The sequence below is a fragment of the Thermobia domestica genome, chromosome 17 (assembly GCF_964235325.1).
Source record: "Thermobia domestica chromosome 17, izTheDome1.hap1.1, whole genome shotgun sequence".
In the NCBI taxonomy this organism is placed as follows: domain Eukaryota; kingdom Metazoa; phylum Arthropoda; class Insecta; order Zygentoma; family Lepismatidae; genus Thermobia; species Thermobia domestica.
The window spans coordinates 75,082,314-75,105,906 of NC_137470.1; the positions used below are offsets into that span (position 1 = coordinate 75,082,314).

Genomic DNA, 23,593 nt, shown 5'->3' on the forward strand with positions numbered 1-23,593 from the left:
TTGTTTTTCAAAATTGTTCTTACGATTTATTGAATTAAATGGATCAGTATGTGCATAGTTAACTAGAGGAATTACTTGGTTTGTTTAGGAATTTTTGAGCGTTTTTTTTTTCTGCAGCGTCAAAACATCTTTTCTTCGTCTCTCTTTAATTTTGTTAATGTTCCATTTAGGGTAATGCACCTTAATCTTTTGCTTCGCCGTTTCTTGAGCAGATCGACTACTTACTAGTATAGTTCCATCAAAGTCGACGACGCTTTCAAAATCAGGTGGGGAAAGATGTAACCACTGAAATTTGCGACACCCAAATGCATGCCACATCTGTCTTTCAGCATACTACTTGTTGAAATTGGAGATATATGTTTTATGTATTTATTTATTCATAGAAATAACAATCTTTACAGTAAAACAGTAAACATGTAAAATTATCTTAGAGAATTTGAGGTAGACAGGGAAGATGGATTCGAATAAGAAGAAAAGGCCTGTTAGCATACACGGAAAGACACTCATGTTTTGTAAACTGATTCCCTTATACAAAAGTTTATTCATTTCACTATAAACCGAGTATTGAGATTCAGAAACGCAAGATAAACATATGTATGAGAAACTCTCCTGGTTATGCGAGTACCGTACGTTCTTTTGGCGCTGAAGACGTGGGTTCGTTTTTTAGTGGGAGCTCATGTGATTATGAACCAACGTTAAGCTCTAAGTCCACGTCTCATGTAGCTTCTGTGCAGATCATCAAAATCATCATAGGTATACTTCCCTCTAGCACGTCCCTCTTGATACAGTTCCTTCTTACCCAATGTCTCAACCAGTTTCTCTTCCTCTTGTTAATAATATTTAAAAGTATTCTTTTCTACCCCACCATTTCTAATATATTCTCATTCATTTTCCTCTCGACCCAGCTAATTCTTTCCATTCTCCTTCACACCCACATTTCGAAACCCTCCACTCGTTTTTCATCATTTTTGCGTAATGTCCATGTTTCTGACCCATACATTACAATACTCCACAGGAAGCATTTTATGAGTCTTTTTTTTTTTTTCAACTCTTTATTCAAGGTCCCACAAAATAGTATTTTCTTCCTCCTAAAGGCTTCTTTCGAATTCCTATCCTTGCTTTTGTTTCGCCTTCACATTTCACATCATTACTAATTATACTACTTAGGTTTCTCCCCTTATACTTCTATATTTGATACAGACCACTTCGTTCCAATCACCATAGCTTTCTCTGTGCTGTACTGAAAAAGACTCTAAATACACTAGCAACCAACACGTGAAAGATCTGTTCTAACTTTTGCCTGAGAGGACGACCATTCTATAAAGGATGATGACCATATTGGTTTCGCATTTATATTCAGAAGACGATATTTCGAAATTCTGTGACCAAACTTTAAAGATGCCGGCAGGTTGTCGGATGGCTTCTTGAGAAGTGGAAGTTTTCAAAAATAGGTAAGTACTTTTTAATGTTTTTCGGAACCTACAATCAAACGTTCGAGCTTCAATTTTCAGAATGAAGCTCTATCACTGCTTTAAAGATACTTAGAAATTGAATCAGTCCCGCTAGTTGTTATGTAGAGATATAATAATAAAATTCTGTATGTATATATGTATATAGAATTTATATATATATTGAAATGGTTTTAGGTAGAGTCAAATAAAAAAAAGGTCCGGGGTAAGCTCTTCACCCATTATAAAAATAAATTTATAAAATGAATTTACAAAGTTTCCTTGTAATACAATAATAAGTGTTAGCAAGTTCAATGTATCCTCAGCACACAGTAGGTTCAATTTAAATTCAGGTTGCTACAGGAACCTCTTCGCTCATTACAACCTCCGGGATATATTTATTTGAAGGAGTTTCCTTTGTCCACAGCGATCTCGGGAGACAGTTATAGGAATCCTCCGTCACCCATTGCAGCCTCGGGAAGTAGGTTGTTGTTAGAATATCTCTTTCGTTCACAGCAGTCTCCGGAGATAAGGTTTGGTAAGGATTCTTCTTAACCCAGTGCGGCTCCCGGAGAAGATGTTGTTAGGTTAATGATACGCTATTAACTGATGCCTCTGCTTTGCTGTGACCCCCTTTTATGGGTGTCCTCTGCAAGGCATCGTCCGCCTTCGGTTCCCATCCAAACGAACTTCGTGTCTTCCTGGTGTCCTACTATTGTCTGCTGGTGACTGTTTGTATACAATAACAAGTGTTTACGATTGAGACATGTGTTTGTAGAAGTAGCATAGACTAGAAGGCAAAATGAAAAAAAAAATGAAATCCTTAAGTTTTACGTCCCACGTTGATGCCGGCTAGGCTAAAGGAGACTATGATGATGAGAAATGAATGAAATGTTCACTTGGCGCGAGCTGGGATCGAACCCAGGACCCCATGCACCAGAGGTGAACGCTCTACCACTGAGCCACCGCTCTAGCACTAGAAGGTGTTGATCCTTGAGTCATTGTAAAAAAGAAGCATTATTATTATTTTCATCAATGCATTGGAACTGCTTTATCAAATCAATTCAGTCGCAAGAGGCTAAACATGTTAGATTATTTAGGTCCATGCTATTAGACTTTTTATCTTTCTACTTTATTTCAATAAAATGTACGATAATGTGTCTGTGAGGCTTTAAACTTGTCAAACCGTAAGGCATCAACTTTCAGGAGTTAAGACGCTCTTTGTGGGTGGTGGTCCGCAGATGGCTCATAACCAGAGCTAAAAAACTCAGCGAGTTTTTCTTATATACAAACAGCTCTTGATCCTAATTTTCGGCTGAAATAATCAAACCCATATAGGCTCAAAGAAGCCATAACTGATAATAAAATGTAAGGTAAAGACAGTACGAACGGGTCCACATTGTGAAGGTTTCTTCCCAAAACTCGTAGTGGTTATTTCCGTCTGGTAGATAACGGAAGTATTAAATGTCGTTTTATTGTTCACAACGATGAATTCAGGGTGATCATCGAAATAGATTGGTGGAAAACGACACGAGATATTGCAGAAGAGCTCAACATTTATTGTCCCACCGTCACACAGAGTTTGGAGAAGTTCAGAAAGGTGAAAAAGTTTGAGAACTTCGCGCCTCATGAGGAAGATCAAACATCAGTGTTGCTCGTAAGCAACGATCCATTTCCAGATTGCACTGTAATATGTGACGAGATTAGTTTTGTATCAGCTGACGACATTTTGTACAATAGCCATAGTGCTTAAGCTCCTATGTAATTCATAAAGGTGCGAGTGAATCAAAAACAGGTAATATGACTGCGTTGTAGTCGGTAGACGTAGTGATTTCCAATAATTTTCCCAATTAGGTGAATCCAACATACCGACAAGAACGAGAAAATTATTTTATTTATTTTATTTAGTCTTAAGTTAAGGCTAATCAAGCCTTGTCTCTCACTTGACCATGCAAACATCAGGATTAATATGATAATATCAGGTATTTTATAGAATAATAAATTCAAAACACACAGATTGCAATGACAACACAAATTTTACACACACACACACACACACACACACACAAACACATATTATATTGAGATACATTAAGTGAATACGAGAAACAAATAAAAGGTAAGAAGAATAAAACTCAGGCTTTTTGTCCGATATCAGTAACTCGCGGGAGATTCATAGATAATCTGCTCAACCGAATTCTTGAATAGATTGACTGACTTGAGATTGTCGTATGTTGAGTGGAAGATCATTCCATGCACGTATAGTGAATACAAAGAACGCATTTGAGTAATATTTCGACGAGTGTAGGGGAAGAGAAAGGGGTTTATTTACACCTGATCTTGTATTGTGATCGTGATGAACATTTAATGGTTGCAGCCGCTGAAATAAGTAAGAGGGTTATTGAAAGTGCAAAGTCTTAAAGAAAAGTGAGTCGATGCAGATGACGTCTATCAGCAAGTTTCAGAAGACCCAGCTTTCTGTAGTATGGAATTAAATGATTTGATCATTTGACATTATAGGCAAAAGGTGTGCAGGCATTTTGGATGCATTGAAACCGGTACACTAAAGCTTCATTAAAGTCAGATAGAACTACATCACAATTAACCATGTCGGTTTCGGCGTCCCCCACAGGGGACATAAAATATGACGATATTATCCTTTCTTTACCACTTTAAAATCAGACTGGCAACATTAAAAACTGTTTACAGGTCATTATCCATTTATGGTAATCCCCTAAACAGTTTTCAATGTTGCCAGCCTGATTTTAAAGTTGTAAAGAAAGGATAATATCGTCATATTTTATGTCCCCCATGGGGGACGCCGGGACCGATATGGTTAAGACAGTGAACGAAAACGACAATGTCTATGCCCAGTATTCTTCTACAGAAAAGGTTCATTTTGGCACACGACAATGTCGCACAAATGACAAAGAGTTTACACTCACTGAAACACAAAATTTTGCCTCGCCTACATAATTTCCACATCTCTCGCTCATTGGCTTGCACCTTTTCTCGCATCTAGACTTAAGGATCGTCTTCAAACAACCAAAGAAGTGCTGAGTAGCCTTCAAGGATAAAAAGCAGTTAAAAATGCTCTAAGAGCATTTCCTCCCCAGAACGAATTTAAAAATAATTGTTTGTTGTCTACGGGAAATTACTTTTATAAACCAAAGATGGTAGGCTATTAGTCTTTTATAACAAGAGGAAGAATAATTGCATATGGAAGCAGGAATGCCTAAAAAGTAAGTTACTCGAGCCATGAGCCTAGATATTAAAACAGTAAGATACTGAATTGAACGATTCGAAGAAGAAGGGGAACAGGAATTACAAACTAAAGCGAAACTGAGTAGACTGCAAGTGACAACGGAAGACGAAAATGTTTCGATTATTGAAGCAACGCAGCAAACCCGTTACCTGCTGCAACAAACCTGAAAACAACTTTAGGTCTTGAAAGCGACGATACCATTGCCGGACAACGATACTATTGTCGATCTGACAGAAGCTGTGAAACAAGCTTTCACTCAAATTACACCTGCAATGCTCCGCAAAATGTCGCACAGAACCTGGTGGCGTACTATCCTTTGTCATGAGAATGACGGTCGACAGACTGATCCTTTGGACACTTAATGGTTTTTTTTTTTTTTTTTTTTTTTTTTTTTTTTTTTTTTTTTTTTTTTTTTTTTTTTTTTATCTCAATAAAACTTTTCGAAAGCATTATTGTTCATGTCATTCAGTTCTTTCCGTGTAGTTATTTGCGTACGTTTAGTGGTTTATGTAACTTATTTTCAAGTGTAATGGGACTACCCTGCAAACTTGCAGTTTCTTTTCTTTGGCAACATAGATCCCATAACGGCACGTGGTTACTAATTGCTGACGTAAGAGGCGACAACCGTGCAGTGGATTTGATAAAAGCTAGGAAATCAGGAACTGGGATGAGAGATATGGACGGAGTAGAGACGAGTTCATATCAGCTGAGAGAGCCAATCAATCATACAGAGGCATGAGACTTGTCCTGCTTATCACTTCAAGATATATTCTGTACTCAACACAGAGATCAGAATCCTTTCCACCACTTTCTCAACATACCTTAACGTACCTTTACGTGTGCTGCTACTATATTTTATAGAAACCATAGACTTTTATCTACTAAAACAAGTTACAGAAATGGTTGGAATGTACGAATTAGCACCTCTTGATTTCTGTGAATGGATTTGGTGCTGTGTTGGTGTGTGAATCAAGCATCTGATAATTGAACGTTTACTCTTAAGAATAACTTGGAAGAAATATTTCCAGCCGCAAACCTAAAACCTCATTAGCCCAGGACCTACCAAAAGGCGGAATACTTAATAATACTCATCCATCGCTATTACTAATATAACATAAATACTTACAAATATTTTTTGTTAATTAGAATTCACATAGTTCTTTTCTTGATAGTAACGTACAATATAAAGTGAAAAACATTGGCATCAGACACAAAAGTTTATGAATTCAACGTTTATTCAATTCTTACTGTATAGCATCTCAATTTATCATCATCATTATTATTTAGTGCCTTTTTATCACGGATATACAACGTAATAACATCATAAAGAAATCATGAACATACTTAATTCCTAAAGATCTAATCTAGAATATGAAAAAAGACAAAATAAAATATTTGTGCACCCATATTTACTTCATTGTTCGACTCAAGCGTGACAAGTGTATCAAATATTATCTTATTCAACACATAAAATAATTTCGTATTCAAATCTTGAAAGCATGCATATATCTTTAAAATATTTGTATCTTCCAAAATATTATATTTTAATATTTAAAAATATTTCAAGTATTTCATTACTTCTAACACGAAAAATACATGTGTGATTATTTATTATTATTATTATTATTATTATTATTATTATTATTATTATTATTATTATTATTATTATTATTATTATTATTATTATTATTATTATTATCATCACCACCACCATCTATTATTATTATTATTATTATTATTATTATTATTATTATTATTATTACTATGTGTAAATGAAACTTCGTGTACTAAAAAATTAGACTTCAAAGTGAAGATAGAAGATTTCTAGAAACTGATAGTAATTCTGGCTTGCCTTGGCTCGATATTTCCCTCAATAGCCTCTGGTTCAGGACCCTGGGTCCCCGGCCTAGGACCACATAGGACAACCACTCTTTTTTTCTGGCAGGAATATTTTGGCCGATCCCCTAAATTTTGATAGGAATACGTAGGACTACCTCTCCTTAATTTTGGAAATTGCCAAATTTAAAAATTTAGTATCATAGTATAGGACCAGGGTATGTATCTCTGTAGTTTGGGGTGTCCACCTTGTTCGTTTTTAAAAGTAAAAAATAATACCAAAAATGTAAATTTCGGAGGTTTTGACCTATGATCCTCTTTGATGAGGCTTTATTACCAGATATGGTTATATGATTGAGAACATGAGTCCATTTTCATTCATAAGACTTGAGTATGTTGAAGCACCCCTTTCAATATTTTGGGAAGGGTACATAAGATCACCCTTAAATTTGGGAATTACCGAAAAAACAGAACTTGATAAATGTTCTCTAGGACCCAAACATATACCACTGTAAATTAGGTTGGTCTTACTTTTTCCCTTCTATGGTTAAAAAAAGTAAATCCGCAATAAAATGCAATACGTCTTACCATCTAGGATATTGACTTAATTTAACATCTTTGATGTTGCTTTATTACAACATATGGTTAGGTGGATCAATTAAGGTACTTGTACTCTTGATTTAGGATTTAGATGTCAGGGCTTTCGGCATCTATGGCAATGTTAGCCCGTCACGTTTGAGGGATAACGTCCCTCGGCGATTACAATAACCGAGGAAACGGGAGGAAGGAAGTGGCCTGCAACCTGTGTGTTAGGTACCATTCCGACATTTGCCTGATGTAAATGAGGAAAACCTCACTCAGGATGGTTGGCCTGAAAAAACTTTTTACACTTTTTCGACCGAGTGCTCCCACCGGGAATCGAACTCGGGAGCGCTCGCACTGAAGGTGAACCTGTTCTCTTGAATACGGCACAGGTATAATAGTGTACTCTTCTTCAATTTTGGGAGGGGTACACTGGACCACCCCTCAAAATTAAGTGTTGCCAAAAAAAAGGCAAGTGTCCTCAAGGACATAAATACATACCTCCGTAAATTTTGTTAGTCCAACTTACTTGCTTCCATGGGGAAAAAATGTCAGAAAAACATATGTAATAAAAAAAAAAAACGATATTAATTCGGCGGGAAAATTGATTGATTTTGACTTTTACGTCCCGTTCAGCAGCGAAGTTATATGAGACGTGGATCTACTGATTAACGTGAAATCCGAACCAAATGAGCTCCCGCCGGGAATCGAACCCGGGTCTCCCGCGCGAAAGGCGCGTACGCTAACCGCTTAGCCACGAGGGAGCTCCCGGCGGGAAAATTAAAATTAGTCACGCTTTCAGTATAAGGTGGGAGTTTTGAATGTTGTATACTTCTGGTCACAAAAAGTGGAACTGCCTTACAGTGATTAAGTCCAAAAAGTTGAATATAGATCCGTACGTACCTCGGATCTGCTTAGAAGCGAAATCTATTTTCGCTCCCTTCTGTTACAGTGCGATGTGTGTATTCTCTAATAGCAATAGACCATCTGGAAATTGCTGCCAAGTAAATATTCAGGTGACATGTAGAAAATAATCATAAAATACGAGAAAAAGATGATAAAAATAAAAGCTCGCATAGTGAATGATGTGAGATTAAAGCCTGTGAAAAGTACACCGTAATGGATTCGTTACGTAATGGATTCGCGTGCTTATCTTTATTTCTAACATAGTTCGAATTCTAGCTAAGCATTTTTTGTTTTAAATAAAGAATCTGTATTTTCCTGACAAAGAGCATAGATGTTTGAATGCAAGAAATTAATAAAAATATATCACAGGTATGTAGCAGAGCAAATTAGAACATATACTGTATAGTAAATAAAATCACAACTCTTTCTCTCTTGTCTCTAACGTTTACTCCAGCGTGGAAGATCGATATTCGATTCCGGCGGGAACTCATGTGGTTGGTATTCCAAGTGTAACAATACATCCAGGTCTTAGATAACCTCGGTGTTGAAAGAGACGCTAAATCCCAATACAGCATAGTATAATGTTTACTCTTGAAGAGAAAGCATATTGGAAAGATGTTCACCTTAGAAACTAATTCTTTAGTAATTCGCGCAAGCAGGGCGTCATTTTTGGAGAGCAGACGGGCAAAAGCAGCAACTGAGTTCAATATACAGGGTGTTTCAAAACAACACCGACAACGTTTGGCAGGTGATTCCTGACACCAAGATAAGACAAAAAGTGTAGATCAACCTGGGTGCACAAATGCTTCCTTTCACAGTTATAGGCTGCCGAAAACATGAAAATTTGATTTTTAAAGGTCCATAGCCCCAAAACTATGGCACATACCGTAGTCGGGTCAAGACTTTACATAGAAACTAATATGTGCTCTATCCAATTATCCAAGTTTCAGAATCCTGCGGTACTTCTGCAACAGTTTTTATAGAGGTAGCTGAAGGTCACTTCAAATTATATGCCCATAACCAAACTCCCTCTATAAAAATTGTTGCTTGAGTACCTTACGACTGTGAAACATGTATTTTTGGATAGCGCACACACTGGTTCTTAAGAGAAGTGTTGATCCGACTACGGTGGGTCCCATAGTTTTGGAGCTATGGATCTTTAAAAACAATTTTTTCATGTTTTCGGCAGCCTATAACTCCGAAAGGAAGCATTTGTACACCCAGGTTGGTCCATACTTTTTGTTTTATCTTGGTGTCAGGAATCACCTGCTAAACGTTGTCGGTACTGTTTTGAAACACCCTGTATATATATATATATATATATATATTAATCAATAGTACTGTATAATAATATACTAATAAAAAACATGAAACTGTGTATACTGGAGATTCTGCCCCCGGCACCCTCCCAAAGAAAACACGAAATGATTCCTGCGGGCAAGAGAAATCATTGGATAAGTTACGGTTGTTTAATTTTATCAATACTAAGAAAGTGTTCTTTCTGCGTAGAAGAAGATGTAATAAATATAAAACTGAAAATTTGAATATTGTAGAAATTGTCCTCCTTTTCCACTCCAAATATGGATTTTTTTTTTTAAATACTGAATCACGCTATTTTTAATGAACTGATTGCGCACTACAGAGCACGCCTTCAACTTAAGCAAATCTAAATATTGAACACTTTCGAAATAAAGAAAGAGAAATTTGAATGTTATAAAGAATCTCGCACAATCCTTATGGAAATTGGATTTCGGTGGAATTTCTTGAAGTCGTGATGTTATAGAAATTATGATCCTGAGGAATAGTCTCAATGAACACAACCACAAATCACTAACCGTTTGGCCACTACAGGGCCACATTTTTGAAAACAGCCAAAGATAACGATATTCTGGATTTCGATGGAAATGACTGAAATCGTGATATGTTGTAGATATTGTAATCTGAGGAAAAAATCTCAATAGACACTGGCAGTTTGGTCACTACGAGGCCATTTTTTTGAAACAGCCGAAAATAGCTATATTCAGGATTTCGGTGGAAATGACTGAAGCCTTGATATGTTGTAGATCTTGTCATCCTGAGAAAAAGTCTCAATGTACGCAACCACCAATCACTGACCATTTGGCCACTATAATGCCACTTTTTTGAAAACAGAGGAAGGTAATGAAATTCTGAGATTTTAGTGGGATTGCATGAAACCATGAAAGGTTTAGATTTTCTTATCCTTACAAAAAGTCATGAATGGGCGCAAAACCCATCAGTGGTTGTTTGGTGAAACATATACACAGTATGTGTATATTTCAGTAGCAAAGGATTTTATTCATTGAAAGTAAGTATGATGATTGCACCGACGTTTCGTTGGTATTTCTAGACTGCTTTGGCAACTGTGATGGATGCACGTGTCAAGTCAACTGTACAGCCATTCTAGAACACTAATTCGAATACCGAAACAGGGACGTTAATGACTAGACTTGTCGTTCAAGTATTATCAGGGCATTCGTCTGTGAAAAGAATTGGAAAACGTCAGTAAGAGCGTCTGCAGCAGGGATTGAACCTACCTGTCTTCAGAGTGCCAACTTAGCGTCACTGCACACCAGGTAGTAGAGTGCGGCGGCACCTATAATATTAGCAACTATTTACATTTCCTTGCACAGATGTTCAACTTTCACCTAAGCATGTCATGAAAGAGGGATGACGTACTTAAGCAGTTACCCAACACGGAAAGGGATGGGGAGAGTAGTGGCTAACACCACTTAACCATAGGTAACATCCTGATATTCACTTTGCTGGACAAAGGAGAACACCTGAAAACCTCAGCCAGGATGGAGGGCCCAATCGAAACCTCTCCAGTGCGAACAAATGATATACCAACTGACCTACAATTGTTCGCTAGCCACAATTTAACTTTTTCTCAGGATCACAACATCTACAACATATCAGACTTTCATTCATTTCCACTGAAATCCAGAATATCATCATCTTCGGCTGTTTTCAAAAAGAGGTCCTGTGGTGGCCAAACGGTTAGTGATTGGTGGTTGTGTCCACTGAGACTTTTCCTCAGGATCACAATATCTACAACATATCACGGTTTCGTTCATTTTCACTTAAATCCAGAATATCGTTATCTTTGGCTGTTTTCAAAAAGTAGCCCTGTAGTGGCCAAACGATTAGTGGTTGATAGTTATGCCCTTTGAGACTTTTCCTCATGATCACAATGTCTACAACATATCACGGTTTCAGTCATATCCACCGAAATCCAGAATATCGTTATCTTCGGCTGTTTTCAAAAATGTGGCCCTGTAGTGGCCAAACGGTTAGTGATTGGTGCTTGCGCACATTGCGAATTTTCCTCACAATCAAAATATCTACTACATATCACGGTTTCAGTCATATCTATTGAAATCTAGAACACCGTTGTCTTCTGGTGGTTTCAAAACAGTGGCCCTGTAGTGGTGAAAAGATTAGTGATTGGCGGTTGTGTCCATTGAAACTTTTCCTCAGGATATCAATACCTAAAACATATCACGGTTTCAATCATTTCCTCCGAATTCCAGAATATCGTTATCTTCGGCTATTTTCAAAAAAAGTGGCCCTGTAGTAGCCAAACGGTTTGTGATTGGTGGTTGCGCCTACTGGGAATTTTCCTCACAATCACAATATCTACAACATATTACGGTTTCAGTAATTTCTACTGAAATCCAGAATATCGTTATCTTCTTGTGTTTTCAAAAATGTGGCTATGTAGTGGCCAAACGGTTAGTGATTAGTGATTGTGCCCATTGTGATTTTTTTCTCAGGATAACAATTTCTATAACATATCACGATTTTAAGCAATCCCACAGAAATCCAATTTCCATAAGGATTGTGTGGGATCCTTACACGAATTGTCTCTAAAATGCAAGCCATTGATTCAAATAACCAAAAAGGAGTCATTGGTCTATTTGAATTTTTATAGGAATGGGACTTTAAATACTCATAAGATTCGTCGAACGGTTCTACGGGTTACAGTAGTTGGATGGGGACGAGTAGAACTGATCAAGACTACGCTGAAAAGCTCGCGGCACTCTCTTTGTATATTGAACCGGAAATTTTGTCATGTCACTTTGATTAAAATGCTTATCCTAAGGAGAAGGAAGAGGTTCAAAATGTATGTAAAAATAAAGTATCTCAGGATCTCTCATGTTGGGGATTTGAAACATGAAATATGAAGTCCTAAAATAAATGGACGTGGCCAGTGTTTCAGACGGAGGAGAAAAGAAGTTCGGTTATACCTTTCAAATATTTTGCATAAATCTATTTTTCTTGTGAAAAGAAAAGACATTTCAGCTAGTCTTTCTAGACTGCTTTCTGGTCAAGGGTATACATTATTGAGAGTTGTAATTTAGTTTAGGAAATTCGTACATATGCTGCCTGCATTTCATAGTAGTGAGGTATTTTATAATTTATGTATTCGATTGCATTAGGAAAAGTTTCCTAGACGAAACATTCTCTCAGGTGACTGACAAGATTTGAGTGAAAAAAATATCTATACCAATATAGCTTCTTTGTTCTCATTATAGCAAGTAGACTTTTTCCTCACAACTTTGTGGTTATTAGAATCATTATCTTGTGCATTGTATTCCTTTCGTTTAAATTTTTTATTGTTTACTAGTTCGCGTTTTTTTTCTTTTGTTTATTTTATTTTTGTTGATATAATGGATTTCAATGTCTTCTCTAAGCAACATTGACAGATGGTTATTTTTCTTACTCGTTGCTATGTCGTCATTTCAAATATTCTACATCATGAGTGAATGATTTTGAAACAAATGTTACTAGTTAGAAAAAAAGTACCTCACCGGGGATCGAACCTAGATCTATTGCTTTGAAAGTAAGAACACTAACAACTGCCCACGGGAAACCTTGGATATATTATCACAAATATATATATGTTGTAGAAGTACGCAGGGAAATTTTAAGTCTCATTTGAAGTCCAGTTACAAAAGAAATGGATGCAAGTAGGGAGCTTCATAAAGAACTTTTCGTGTTGGCTGTGACTTCATTCAAGATTAGTTTCTTGCGTAGCCCTTATTAGCTTCTATTACAGCTCTTAGTCGCCTTTGTAAGGAGTCATCTAAGCTAGTGACATATCGATGTGTCTGTGCCACTTTCACCCATGCATTAAGAACTAGCTCCCATAGCTCGTCAGCTCTCCTTGGTGGGTTGTAATGCCACTTTTGCTCTAGACTTCTAGCAACTTTTGTCCAGATTTAGGTCGGATACTCTAGGATCGTAGTCGATTAATTTAAAATAAAAAAGTATTTTCAAAATATATTTTGAAAAATCAATTAAAGGATCAATTAATTTTTAGTCTTTCGTGTGTAAAAAACTTCACTAATTTATATATATATATATATATATATATATATATATATATATATATATATATATATATTACTAGTTGAAATGCACGTTCTTCGTAAGAAAACGAATATTCTATGGAGAACTTTTAAAAGCTACATTTAAATCCCCTCGCCCTCTTAGGATATGCATTTTAATCGAAGTATAAAATCTCAAGTGAACCCAAGTGTTAATTACGTCCATATTCAAATAATAATTTTTAAACACTTCAACTGTTATCTCACTTTGGCCATTTTTCTGAATACAAAATGGGAAATCAAAAATCAAAATAGAGACATAGAAACTACACACTTTCTTCTTTAGAAACAGAAGTTTTGAGGCCACTGGGATACATGACAACTCATTTTTAATAACTAATCTATGTTCGGAGTTTCATCTTCCAAACTTAAAGGGGCTACTAAGATATTCTATTTTTCGCACACATTTTTAATCTTTACCTCTCCCTGAGAACATTCAGTTTAATAAAAGTAACATTATAAAACAACAGCTTGAGAACACGCTATACTCATAAAAATTAATTTCAAGTAATGTAGCTGTTTTCCCGTGACGATATAGACAACTTTGATTTGTATGAGTAGGAGAAGTTATTTCAAATTACTCCTTCCCCTTCGTAAATGCAAAATTTTCAAAGAATCTGAAATAAATATTCGTTTATTTTTTTTATAATGAGCTTATACGCTGAGTTTCATTTTCCCAACTTGAAGGGGTCCTGTGAAATTTTATTTTTTGCACTAATTTTGAAGCCCTCTTCCACTTGGAGTACCCATTTTACGTTAGGTGACATTTCAAAGATCCGGCCAGAGCCAAGTGCTAACTCAATTAAAAAAAAAAATCAAAAAAATCAAACGTATCATCCCTTTCCTCACGACTATGATAAAAAAGTAGATATTGCCCTTCTTCCCCTTAAAAGAAGAATTTCCGAAAACGTTACGGCACGTGTCCCTTTCTTCTTACTAAGGAGTTCATACACCAAGTTTTATCTCCCTAACATGAGAAACTAGTCAGATACTTTACTTTTGGCACATGTTAAACTCCCTCTCGCCATTAGGACAGACGTTTTAATAAAAGTGAAATGAAAGAACCTTAGTTCAAGATAGGTATTATCTGTCACAATAAAAAGATTTTCTTGATTGTTTACAGAATAGTATATTTTGCCCCTTCTAGTTATGAGAGGTATGGGAAAATTCAGTTTACATAAGCATTTGATTGGCCTTATTAAAACTTAAAGCTGTGAATCTTGAAAAAAGAAAAACAAAATATATTACGTTCGCAAATACAAATACATAAGGAAAATCAAAGATAGCAACCAGGGCCTAGAGTTGAACGGCATTCACCAGGTTATGGCATATGCTGACGATGTAAATTTAATAGGGGATGATAGGAGAACAGTAGAAATAAATGCAGAGATATTATTAAACACTTGCAGGGACATGGGTTTAGAAGTAAATGCAGAGAAAACTAAATACATGGAAGTGCGTCGGGACCGTAATACGGCAAATTATGGATGCGTTAAAATATTAAATAATACTTTTGATAAAGTGGATACTTTCAAATATTTAGGATCAATATTAACAGACGAAAATCATATTCACGAAGAAATTAAATGTCGACTAAAAGCAGGGAATTCGTGTTACTATTCGGTTCAAAATCTCTTGTCGTCGCGAATTCTGTCGAGGAATTTGAAGCTTAAAATATATAAAACGATAATCATGCCTGTTGTTCTGTATGGTTGCGAAACATGGTCGCTTACTCTGAGGGAAGAACATAGACTGAAAAAATTTGAGAACAGGATCCTGAAAAGAATATTCGGACCCAAGAGGAACGAGAATGGGGAATGGCGGAAGCTTCATAACGAGGAACTACATAGTTTATACGGTTTACCCAACATTGTCAGGGTCGTCAAGTCTAGGAGGCTTAGGTGGGCAGGTCATGTAGCTAGAATGGAAGAAAGTAGAAACGCTTTCAAAGTCTTGACTGGTAGACCCATAGGAAAACGACCATTTGGAAGACCTAGGCGCAGATGGGAGGATAATATTAAGATGGATCTCGCAGAGATAGGAATACAAAGTAGAAACTGGATCCAATTAGCTAAGGATAGAAGTCAGTGGAGAGCTTTTGTGAACGCGGCACTGAACCTCCGGGTTCCATAGGCCATAGAGTTAGTTAGTTTAATACAGTCTACGCAACACATAACACAATAGTGTACGAAGCAAGGACAACAGAGTAACTCTTATATGTTAAGTTTTACACAATAGAAATATAAACATCACTTGAATGTTTAAATTTTATCGTAGAAGTGCAGCACGTGAATACTTAGTATAGTGAGTACCGTCCTTATCTACATGTCTGCTGGTTCATGTTCGAATCTTAACGAAGTACACTTTTTTTTTTTCTCGATTACGTATAAAATGTAGTATTACAGATTTAGATCTGGTTTCATTCTATTCATTTTTCTTACTTTTTTTGACAAGATAATATATGACAGTAAGTATAATTCTAGATTAAGAGTAAGGGTGTTCTAGATTCATCTTCCATTAATAAAATATAGAAATAAGCTTACATCCCAAACTAAGTATACACGTAATTGAAACAAACGTAGCGACTTTCTATCATTTGACTCAAATAACATTTGTGTTTCTGTCCGTTTCTCTGTCTGGTTGTTCCAGTATAATTCTCGTAAAGCTTATTCGATTGTAATGAAACTTTATGATCCTTTCTCCAATCTTTCAAAACAATCTTATTGTTTGATGTTGCAAGTAGCTATGAAGAGTAAGGACATAAATTATTTCCAATGTTGCAAATTTTTACATACAAAAAAACATTTTTGGTAGGAACTATGTAAAATTTATTTAGTACTCGATAAAACGTACTGGATACTTTCTTTGGGGATTCCAATCATCTGCAATGGTTGTGGCTGAAACCGATCAAGGATAAGTTGGTAAAAGGAGGTAAATTTTCCCAAATTTCAAAGATTCATTAACCTTTATTTTACGGCTTGTCAGTACACTGCCAGAATAGTAAATCCGTTCTTTACCGCGTGGCACTGTACTGACACAGGCGAAAGGTCTACTTTGACCCGCGAGCACACCGGTTGAGAACCAACGTTTTTGGTTCCTTTCACTATGGACTATCTCTTCATACAATAAGGCACATCAGTTTAAAAAAAAAATATGTGTGCTCGCGGGTCAAAGTAAACATTTCGCCTGTGTCAGTACAGTGCCACGCGGGAAAGAACGGATTTACTATTCTGGCAGTGTACTGACAGCCGTAAAATAAAGGTTAATGAAATTATATGATAAGTAGAGGCACAATTTTTTGGTGACGCAAAACGTATCAGTTTTGTATGAGAATGTTGTGTAAATAAAATATATATATTTTTCACTATTTGTTAGGCCATATAACGCTCGCGATTAAACGCGAAATTCTGTCGAGTTAGCGAAATTTGCAACAAGTCTCGATATTCCACAACATTTACGCAAAACTGACAATTTTTTGACGCTTTTACAATTTATTCATTGCCATTATTTCTCCCGCCTGCATACTTGACCGTCAGCAAACGCTACTAGTTCGTCATTTTTCTATCACAATAAAACATTGGACCGCCGGCTGCCTGGCGCCAGCCCTCCCTCAGTTTGTGTTTTCTTGGCTGCAACGAGTATGGTCCCAGATTTCTCTCGTGTACTTCTGAACGGCAAAGCAATCGGTACAATGCCCAAAATCACATGTTACGATAGAGCACAAGAATATAAAGATCATAGTTATTACGTTTTTGACGAACGTTAAAAAATAGTTGTGTGCAAATTTTGTAATATTAGACTAGACTATTGCGATTCGTGTCTCAAGCACAATGAAAGTGAAAATCACAAAAAGAAATTGTTGTTTTGTGTTACCGACAAAATAACAAATTTAACACCAGAAAACATTGAAACAAAGCTTACGTGTTATTTGCGTAAGTAAACTGTGAACACTAAAGTTTTTTTTTTTTTTTTTTTTTTGTTAATGTTTTCTGTGTTCGTGCTTTGTTGTTTAAATGATACTTTTATTCAATGAGGATGCTTAGCGTTATTTTTTTTTAAAAATCAAATATTGTTTAATATAGTAATGCATGAGCTCATGTCATGATGAGTGAAAATTAAGGTGAAATAAAAGGTAATTCATTGTAATTGCCAAGGAAAATAGTGTTCTTACATTGAATTTTTATTCACCGATTTTATCCCGCTTTACGCATATTTTTATTACGAAATTACGAGTTCTTATTTACCACAAATTCGTGTCTCTAATGACAAGATAATAATTCTCTTTGATAACTTTCACAAAAATGATCTAATTTTGATGCAATAGAAGTAAGGCTTTTCTTCAAGACTTTCCAACTACCACCTAGCATAGTATTTAAAATCTGTCAAGAATTTGAAGTTGAATCCCAATGAAAAAGAATGTGTTCCACGATACTTTTAATCAAATATATGTTTCATTCTTAGCAACATAGTGCATGTATTCTTTGAGATTTTCAATGATTTCCACTGGATGCAATTAAAGTCCGTAAAGAATAATGGGTGGATTTATTTTACCGATCAAAAAGCATGTCCCACGGAAACTATCGTAAACAAGTATTTGGCTTTTGTGAAATATAGGATATATGTATCTGAAGATTTCTAATCATCTCCAACGCTTGTGTATAGAATCAATCCAATTCTTCGCAAAACTTGGCTGCCATGCACTGCCGTGCATGTTGATTAACTTAAAAATAATTGTTAGAACAATGATGTGGAAACATCGGAGTATACTCCTAGTCTTAGAGCTTGGTGCGAGAGATCTGAGTTTGATTCCTGTTGGGAGCTCATTTGGTTTGAGATTCAACGTTAAGCTGTAAGTCCATGTCTTATATAGTCTTGGTGCTGAAGTGGACGCCAAATTCTCAGCTAAAAAACCCATCAGTCTTAGAGCTCATAAGATTGAGGGAAGGTAACTTGTTTGTGATCCGGGGGAAGTGTTGGAATTAATTTAAAAAAACATGCATCAAGTAATTTCTACGTAAACCCAAAAATAGATCAAAGTCACAAATTTGGGTATAGAAGATGACTGAATCATCGTGACCCATAATTGAACTTCGAAGTTTTAGTTTCCAAAAATTGTGCATCTAGGTTCCTAATATGGGGTCGATATATTCTTCAATATATTGTAAAAATCATGAAATGGAAGAAACAATTCCTATTAAAATATATACTGGTTACATTTTTAAAAGCCTCAACACAAGCTAGTTGAAATTATCTTTCTTCCTAAGAGAAGAAGCAAGTTTTCGAAATATTATTAGTGGTATATTAAACCCCTTTCCCCAATAGGATACGTATTTCAAACAGAAATGATAAAATCTTAAGTCAATCCAAGTGCTATGTTCAAGATTCATTTTCAACAATTAAAATTCCTTATTTTGGCCATTTTATGACTACAAAATGGAAAATTAATATATTTTAGCAATCGGCCCCTTTCTTCCCCAGATGTCGAACTTTCGAAAGCAGTGTAGCACTGTCACACATTTTTACAAAGATGCCAAGTTTCATGCAGGTTAATTTATATGCCAAGTTTCATCTTCCTATGATGAAAAGTTCGCTAACAAAATTAATGAACTGAAATATAAATGAAGTGACACTTCCGACATAAGTGACTGTAAGCGATTAATCTACACATATGAAATGATATCATAAGAAATAAATATCAGTAAAGTCATATACACTCAAAAAAAGATGAATAATTAATTTAACAAAATGATGGCGGGAGAACTGTTGGATTGCAGGGAGCGGGAGGAAACGGAAGAAACCCGGGGGAAAATCAGGGAAACAATATTGTTGATTCTAAATATTCCATTGCCTGAGTTCGAACTAAGGTCAATTTGTACCAGAAGTTTGTGACTTTTCCTCCCACATGTACTAGAAAATAATAAAAAATTCTAATGAAATATAGTAACTTACAGTTAACTTACCTGTTCATATAGTGCAGAACTTTTTTCTTTTATTGATTCAGGCGAAAACGTGTTAACTTCTTTTGCCTTACTTCGCTCAACCAGCGTTAATTGCACCATTGATACGGAAATAGCTATTAGTGCATCCTTCGAGGTAATATCAGTCCTGTTTTGTTGGAGAACATCCACAAGATTCTTTAGAGCTAAGTTAAAATTTGTCAACGGATCAGCTTCCACGGAGGTGCAAGATTCTGTGAAAGAATTTGGATATTTTGTAAACGCTGAGAGGAATCAATCATTTAACTTCCCTGTGCAGCACCTGGACTATATAAAACACGATCTACAGTTTAACGCAGGAGTCGTCACATATTCTGCCACCGGTAACATGGGTTACCCAAAGGTCTTGGTTCGTACCAAAGGCGAAAGCGCTAACCACTCAGACACGAGAAAATTCACGTAGAAACAAAATATTCAATTCAGATGCACACTAACATAAAAAGAGATACCATAAATGTGCGAAATTATTGACCACTTGGACACACAGATACATCATGTAAATTTTATTACTACTCTAGTAGTGAAAAGGTTTAGGTTTCTGTATCTCACGTGGTAGACCATTTTGCGATTTCCAGTAGAGTTGCAAGTAGTATGTATCCCACGTTAGACTATAAATCCACAATTCACATATCTAAGGTGCTAAAGAGGGATGTAAAGCTACTCGTATAAACAAATGTCTTTTCAAAGAACATATATTATCACTAACCCGCGATGAATCCATAGTTGAACCTTGAATCTGGGGATAACTTATATATTTCCTGAAAAGGTTTGTCGAGCAAGTTCCAAAACAGATTTCAATTCCTTGCCCAAAAGTGACCCCACCCCTTCAGGGTTGGAAACATACAGAACAACTTGATTTATACAGATGGTGATCAGAAAAATGGAAACACCTGTAGTAGTCAACACGTCAGATGTATGGGTTGGCAGTGGTGTCGTGGCGCCCGCAGCGCCGAACCGCTGGTGGTGGTGTGTTAGGTCGGTCTCCATACTACGTCAGGCGCAGTGGAACACCAGTGTCCAGTGGCTGCAGCAGACGGAGGTAGTGTAAAATAGGAGACCTCTCAGATTTTCAAAGAGGGCAAATTGTTGGTGCGCGGTTATGTGGAGTGAGTGTGACGGCAGTGGCTACTGTGTTAGGTGTGTCGCGTTGGACAGTGTCGAAGGTGATGACGGCCTACACAACACACGGGAAAACCATATCGGGTAAGCGGAACAGTGGGAGGAAGAAAATCATGAGTGACAGGTCACACCGGGTATTGAAGCGCATTGTCACGCAGAACCGTCGTGCCACTGCGGAGCAAGTGACGGAGGAACTCAATCAGCACCTCCCCCACCCTGTTTCGACAGTCACAGTCCGCCGCGAATTACATGACATGAACTTACGGGCCAAACCGCTCATCAGGGACCATAACGCTTTCGCACGCTGCAAATGATGCCGCGACCTTGCAACTTGGACCGTTGAGGACTGGAAACGTGTGATATGGTCGGATGAGTCATCCTTCACCTTCACCCTATTCCCAACCACGGGCCGTGTTTATGTGTGGAGAACGCCCAAAAGAGCTTATGATCTGCAGTGTCTCCGCCCAACTGTGAAACATGGCGGCGGCTCGGTGATGCTGTGGGCCGCCATATCATGGTTTTCATTGGGTCCTGTGGTCACACTTAGCGGACAAATCACTGCCAACGACTATGTCGCAATTTTAGGAGACCACTTGCATCCTATGGTCCGGATGTTGTTCCCGGAGAATGACGCCATCTTCCAGGATGATAACGCACTGATTCACACAGCTGGCGTTGTTGCAGCGTGGTTTGAGGAACATCGGGATGAAGTTCAACACCTCCCCTGGCCCGCCCAATCCCCAGATCTCAACATAATTGAACATCTGTGGTCCGTCTTGGAAACACGACTCCGGCGACGATTTCCACCTCCATCCTCTCTCACAGAACTGGTCGATGCCCTGCACGAGGAATGGTGTAAAATTCCACTTGCTACCATTCACGACCTCTATACCTCCATCCCACGTCGCATCAAGGCTGTTCTGAAGGCGAAAGGTGGCCCGACACCATATTAATCTGGTAAGGTGCAATTTCGTTCAGGTGTTTCCATTTTTCTGATCACCATCTGTATAACCTATATATCAAAGTACTCCCTATTACTAGTAGATTAAGAATATGATATGCACCAATTATATGCTATACCAAGGTGATAAAACATAAAAAAAAAAAGATGATTATTTCACTATAAATATTCTATATGAGTGAATCTCACTATCATGTCGTAGAGTGATCGTGAGGCAGTGAGAGTTACATGGTCCTCACATCTCAAAAACAAAGGACAAGTGCTGGTATCACCATCTTGCCAGGACCGTGAAGTGTGAGTTACATGGCCAAAAACAAAAACTCCGGCGAAGAATATCGAGCAGAAGCTTCTTACCTCTGATTACCCGAGCCTTGTTGTGGCGAGAGGGTGACAATCAGATCTATATAACTACAAAGAAAGAGCTTTTCGGATCGAGCCAAATTACCACTATGACTAGTTTTCACCTAATTAGTAACTCAAAATCTACTGAACGTTTTTGTATCGCATGACCTATCAAAAAACTCGTCTAGATGAGCACTTGACGAATATATAATGAAGGTACTGATCCGACAACATATATAGGTGAAATCGAGGAAAATATAGAAACTGAAATACATCTAGCCATAACAATGAGTCACATTAGTTGTGATACCAAATTATATGCTGTTGACAGGATATTATGGATATGCTTTTCTCAACTTTACGTGTCCACTGATATGGGATATTTATAGTGAAATAACGTTTGTTTTGGTTTTATTATTTTGATATAGGATATAGTTGGGTAGTGCATGTAATATCCTTAATCTACTAGTCATGCGGAGCAATTTGATATACAAAATATAGGTTAAGCTGTTGTATATATTTCCACTCCTGACAGGGGGAAGGGGGGTAATTCCGGGCAAAGCATTGAAACCTGTTTTGCAACTTGTCGTCAAACCCTTACAGTAACCATATTGGGTGTCCCCAGATTCAAGGTTCAACTTTGGAATCATCCCGAGTAAGTTTTAAAGAAACACATGATAAGGCAGCAGTTATATTAGAAATCTGATTGATTATACCTATTATTTTGCAATTATTTGAAGAGAGAGAAAACGATCACTATGTATTTCCAACTTAACACAAATAAAAGGATGAGTTAAAGTCTTGCAATATTCTGGTACACAACATACTTGTGTTTGTTACATTACAATGAAAGCAGGTTAGCATTCAAAATATAGCCCCTCGTATTGAACTGTCTGCACCCACCTGCCAGCCAGTTTCTTGATCCCATGTCGATACCATGTCTTGTCTTCAGGCAAAGAAGTCAGTCACTGCTGTTTCTACCTCCTGCTGGTTAGTGAAGCATCCTGATTTCAGGAAGTGCGTTATGGATCGAAACAGGTGATAATCCGAAGTAGCAAGGTCAGGACTGTATGGAGGGTGTGGTACTAGTTCGACATCGAGTTCCTGCATTTTGTTGCGTGTCTCGAGCCTACTATGGTTTTGCGTTAACCTGTTGGAGTAGGGCGCGCCTTCGGTTACCAATATAAGATATAGAGTTCAGCATACATCCGCTCCAACTGTTCGGAATAAAGATCAGTATGGATGGTACAGCCAATAGATGCGAATTCGAAGTGAATTACTTCCACGTAGTCCCCCCCCCCCCCACACACACACACAGCATGACTTCATGATCGAAACAGTCCTATTTGAGTATCGGTTCTAGAAGTTGGGCCTTGTTTTTGCACATTCAAATTTCGAAAACAATATGTTTCAGCAAACGCACATCTACTCTTTTTCTGGGCCTGACCTGGGGTTAACTCATGTGGCACAATGCAGCAGCCCCTGATAGTTTGCCCGAGTTTGAGAAGGTAACACGCTACAGTGGACTGGGCCATGCAGAGTTGGTTTGACAATCGTCGTGTGCTGCTGAATGGAGTTTCCTCAAAGGTGTGGTGTATGACCTCAGAATCTGCTACCCCGGGGTGGCCGGACCTTGACTGATTCGACATTTTTACAATCTGCACAAAATTCTTAGAACCAAAGAGCTGCTGTCCTATAGTTCACTGCACCTTCCCCTTTCGCATGAC

General features: G+C 37.2%; 1 protein-coding gene across 1 annotated transcript in view; it reads right to left on the bottom strand.

Moving 5' to 3' along the window:
* Positions 1–23,593, bottom strand: part of LOC145674059 (Fanconi anemia group A protein homolog) — a 104,635-nt gene that overhangs the window by 71,363 nt on the left and 9,679 nt on the right. Inside the window, exon 4 of the mRNA XM_081743883.1 lies at positions 19,409–19,638. Coding sequence (XP_081600009.1) covers positions 19,409–19,638 — 230 coding nt within the window. The remainder of the gene's footprint in view (positions 1–19,408; positions 19,639–23,593) is intronic.